This window comes from Otolemur garnettii, unplaced genomic scaffold (genome assembly GCF_000181295.1).
Source record: "Otolemur garnettii isolate 467f Iridium unplaced genomic scaffold, OtoGar3 scaffold00093, whole genome shotgun sequence".
NCBI lineage: Eukaryota > Metazoa > Chordata > Mammalia > Primates > Galagidae > Otolemur > Otolemur garnettii.
Window position 1 is genome coordinate 159,383 of NW_003852488.1, and position 4,182 is coordinate 163,564.

At 37.1% G+C, this 4,182-nt stretch overlaps 1 protein-coding gene across 1 annotated transcript in view; it reads right to left on the minus strand.

The window, feature by feature from the left end:
- Positions 1–259: 259 nt before the first annotated feature.
- The window catches only part of ANXA5 (annexin A5), a 29,868-nt gene continuing 25,945 nt past the window's right edge, over positions 260–4,182 (minus strand). Inside the window, exons 9-12 of the mRNA XM_003795545.3 lie at positions 3,206–3,299; positions 2,235–2,330; positions 714–772; positions 260–493 (exon numbers count right to left, since the gene is read on the minus strand). Of these exons, the coding sequence (XP_003795593.1) occupies positions 260–493; positions 714–772; positions 2,235–2,330; positions 3,206–3,299 (483 nt within the window). The remainder of the gene's footprint in view (positions 494–713; positions 773–2,234; positions 2,331–3,205; positions 3,300–4,182) is intronic.

Below are 4,182 nucleotides of genomic sequence, written 5' to 3' on the forward strand. Positions count from 1 at the left end.
CTCTCTCCTGAACTATGAACCAACACCAGAGACAAGGTGATAACAGACAATAAAGAAAGAGAAAACTGATATGAAATAAAGGAAGAACTAATAAAGACAGCTGGAACTGATAAAAGAACACATTATTATCATGGGCAAGGGGCTGTGTTTCTTGGGTTCACCAAGAGCTTCAACCAAAGCTTCCACTTAAGAAGCCATCGGCACCACTTCAGGAAACATTCTACTGAGCTCTGTAACTCACAGGTCTCTAATCAGACCGCTACAATTTTAAACATAACGCAGTATTGGATTCTTCCACACATGTCTTGTATGCTCTACGTATTGGTCTACTTTGGATTTCTAAACATAATTTAAAGAAACAGTTTACTACCTTAATCATGGAATAAAGAGAGGTGGCAAAATTCTTCCGAAACTCCTTTCTAATGTTAAACAGATCAACCTCACTCCTGGACACCACGACTCTGATGAGTGTATGATCATCTGTCCCAGCTCCCTTTAAAAAAGAGAAAGAGGTGCACTGTTTACTTCAAATATGGCTTTAAATGTGCCTGAGTTGGGATGAATCAATAAAGTAAAACAATTTAGTAGAACTACACTGCATGTTTTAAGAAGAGAAAAATTCCCAAGGTCGATTATCTAATACACAATCAGAAATACAGAAAGATAATAATTAGAGAAATTTATCAGAGGGAAGATCTGAGATATCCATGTACCTTCATAGCATAGTAGAGGGTCTCAGCAAGGTAGGCAGGTATACTTCGAATAGACTTCACTGAGAAAACAAACAATCCCATGGTCAGATACTATTCTGATATAAAAAGGAGTAAGACATTAAAAATCAAATGTTGCCTCTTGCTTATGGCCCTACTTCTCTAAAAGCATAAAAGTAACAAAGGCTAAAGAGTTGCTTATTTGCAAGATAAACTGATTTCCTCATTCACCGAGTATTTTACTAGACACTGGATCAGGTATTCCTTGGAGTTCTAGCTCTATACAATACCATACTGCAGTTTTGACAGCCTGGGTTGTTATCACACAACCTTCTAATTGGTGATAAAGCAATAAATTATAAAAACGCCTTAGAAGTTTCATTCCCAGACATTCAAGCAAATAATATAAGGTTATTACACTTGGACTATCTTCCTGTATTCCAGCACGTGCTCCATATTCTTTAATACCTGTGGTTCACACAAAGCATGTGACCGTCCATTACAGCACCAACACCCAGGGACACTGACATCACAAAGGCATGTCCTTTCAGAACGTGGACGTGAACATGTATATGTCTAAGACTGCTCAGACCTCAGTCTGCTTAGCTTTAGAAAAACTGTCATGAAAACGCCAAAAATAATCTTTGCATCTGGAGTTTTCTTAATTCTTCCTTTTCCCGTGCTTAAGAAAAATAGCCACCGTAACTAAAAATGTCATAATTTTTACATGTATTCTAATTATGAAGGAGCTAAGTTTTCTAGCCAAAGTCCATTAATGACATACTCAAATGAAAGGCTACTTTTAGAAATGGTTCGTTTTATCTTTAGCCTATTTTCCAGAAGACAACAAACACAAAAACCTGAGCTCACTACCAAATACTTGGAGAACAGACAGCAGATAAAAGCTCACGCCAGACCCATACAAAAACTAGGAGCCCTGGAATCTCACAGACTAGACTGCTCCTGGATTTGCAGAGTGTATAATACTACAATGAGCTGCACAAACTCAGTTCCTCAATTTTTCCAGATTCTGAATATTTAGTTAAAACAAAACTCTCAATTATGTAGTCTGAAAACAACCATCATTACATATTCTATTAAATCAAAAATATTCTTTTTTTTAAGCCAAATGACAATGTCTGAATCTGCCCAAAACTGTGAGGACAATATTCAAAAAAATTCTAAAATTTCACAGATATCAGAAATAGTATTTACAACCCTCTGAGAAATGTCTACAACATTTCAGGTTCATAATGAAATAGTAACATGTTTAATGCAGCTTCAAATGATTTTCAAACAACTCTTCTAGCGTTTCCATAGGATTGGATTAACTAACCGTATAATCATGCATTTCCAACATGAAAACCAACTTTTGCATTGGAAATTTAGGAGTTTGCTTCACCCAAATATTACATCAAACTCTTCTTTCATAACTAGGTGGTTATTTTCAGATATGGTCTCAAGTGAATAAAATAATTTATCTTTTATCACCATAAATATTACACATACGTAAAAATTACCTACCAACAGCAAGAAGTAGTTGCTCCAAATTGCCAGAAGTCTCGCGGTCAATCGTTTCCTCAATTTGAAATCCTGATATAGTCATGTATTTGTCAAACACTACAAAAAATAAAAACGATTTCTCAGTTACATAAGGATGACTCTCTCCAGAAAGAAGGTACTTACTTTGACCAATATTGTCCTACCAAACACAAGTCTCCCCTTCCTCCTTGCTGACAGAACCCCGCATTCAGAGCTTCCTTGTGCCAAGCCCTAAGCAATGGATTACAAGTGTTCTTTGTTCACTGATCCTTCAGCTCCCTTACTAGTTATTATCAATGAAACTTAAAGATAAAGCTACTGGAGTGGATTCTGAGAAATCTTTCTCTTTCCTTATAGAAAATGGCAGAGAGACACTACTCGTCTATCCGTCTCTTTGCTGTGAAAATGGTTATATTTGGAGCCGCCACAGCCATCTGGTGATAACGAGGGAATAAGAAAACCAAACCACTAAGGACAGTAGAGTGAAAGAATGGACAGATCTCAGGCCCCTCAAATCAACCAGGGAATTCTATGTACCGAAATAAAGTCCAACTTTTAAAGCCACTATTACGGTTTTGGACACTTGCCACTCAACTCACTGCTCACTCACAACTACGGATGAATACCCAGAGCTGAGGCCTCAGGTACCAACAACATCTAGGAGGAAATACTTGTCGTGAACCACTACTCAGGAATCTGTGACTATGACAGTAACAATTTAGAGGTCTGCCCTCCCTTGCCACCCTCAGAGAGTCACAAGAAGGATCTCTAGTTTGTAAAAACCTTAATAGCAGCAAAGAGAATTATGAGATTTCCCCAGGTCACTAGAAGGAAGAAATATGAAAACCAGTTCACTCTGTAGGTACCTGCTATGTCACAGTTATTCTGGCATACTGTGTCATGCACTTTCAAAATCTGCCAAAATACCTGCCCCATAGACTTTTGTCACTCACCCCTTCTCAGATGAGACACACTTCGTGTTCCCAGGATGGTGATAAACTTTTCTTCATCTGTCCCCCACTTAAGTTCTCCAGCCCGAAACAGCGCCTACAAAAATGTCAAGGTCAATTAATAAATTGTTCTTCCATCTCATTTTTAAGTTCTTAATCATACCTTTTTTACTCTCTGAATATTAATTCACTTGATTTATCACTTTACAGTTTTCATTTCTAATGTTTCCTACTCTGAAACTCAGCTCACTGGGTTTGGAGCTATTTTGGAGCTTGCCACAGAACTGTGCCACAGATTAATGGTCAAAGCAATAAAGCCTAACAGCAGAGCAGGTTAAACGCTCCCAAAATGTCTACCATAACTTTTGATCTTTAGGAGCAGTGCTATGGGTCAGGGGGAAAGTTCTGATTATCTCACTCTTGACATATCCATTTACAGACCAGCAAAGAAGAATTTAGGAGTTACTTTCTGTTTTGCTAGTTTTATAGCAGTTTAATAGCACGTGATTAAAAGTAAACTTCATATTTTTCTTTATAATTAAGATTTAACCCAGGGTGGCTACAAAACATTTTCACATTTCCAAAGATCATAATAAGTGCTTTAAAGGTTGTGAGTGTTGGACAGTGCCTGGCATACATCAGGTACTTAATAAATACTCGCTGAATGGTTTGAATTCAGCTCATATTTCCTTTCTGACATGGAAGAGAAGATATGCTTTCCAGAGTTCATATGCATTAATAATAACATCAATGCTTGAAAAAATAAACATGTATACAAACATCATCAAAAATCCACTTATTGTGATGTGAATAATTTATTGAAACCCAAGGAATCAATCATTATCATGCCTATATTCCCTTTTAGTCATTCATTTCAAGTTGAGTATACCTGTTACACCAAGGTAAATATAATCTGCTGAAGCCACTGGAATTGGCCTATGCCCATAGTGGGAATCTGAATTAAGGATTGGAGGTGATAA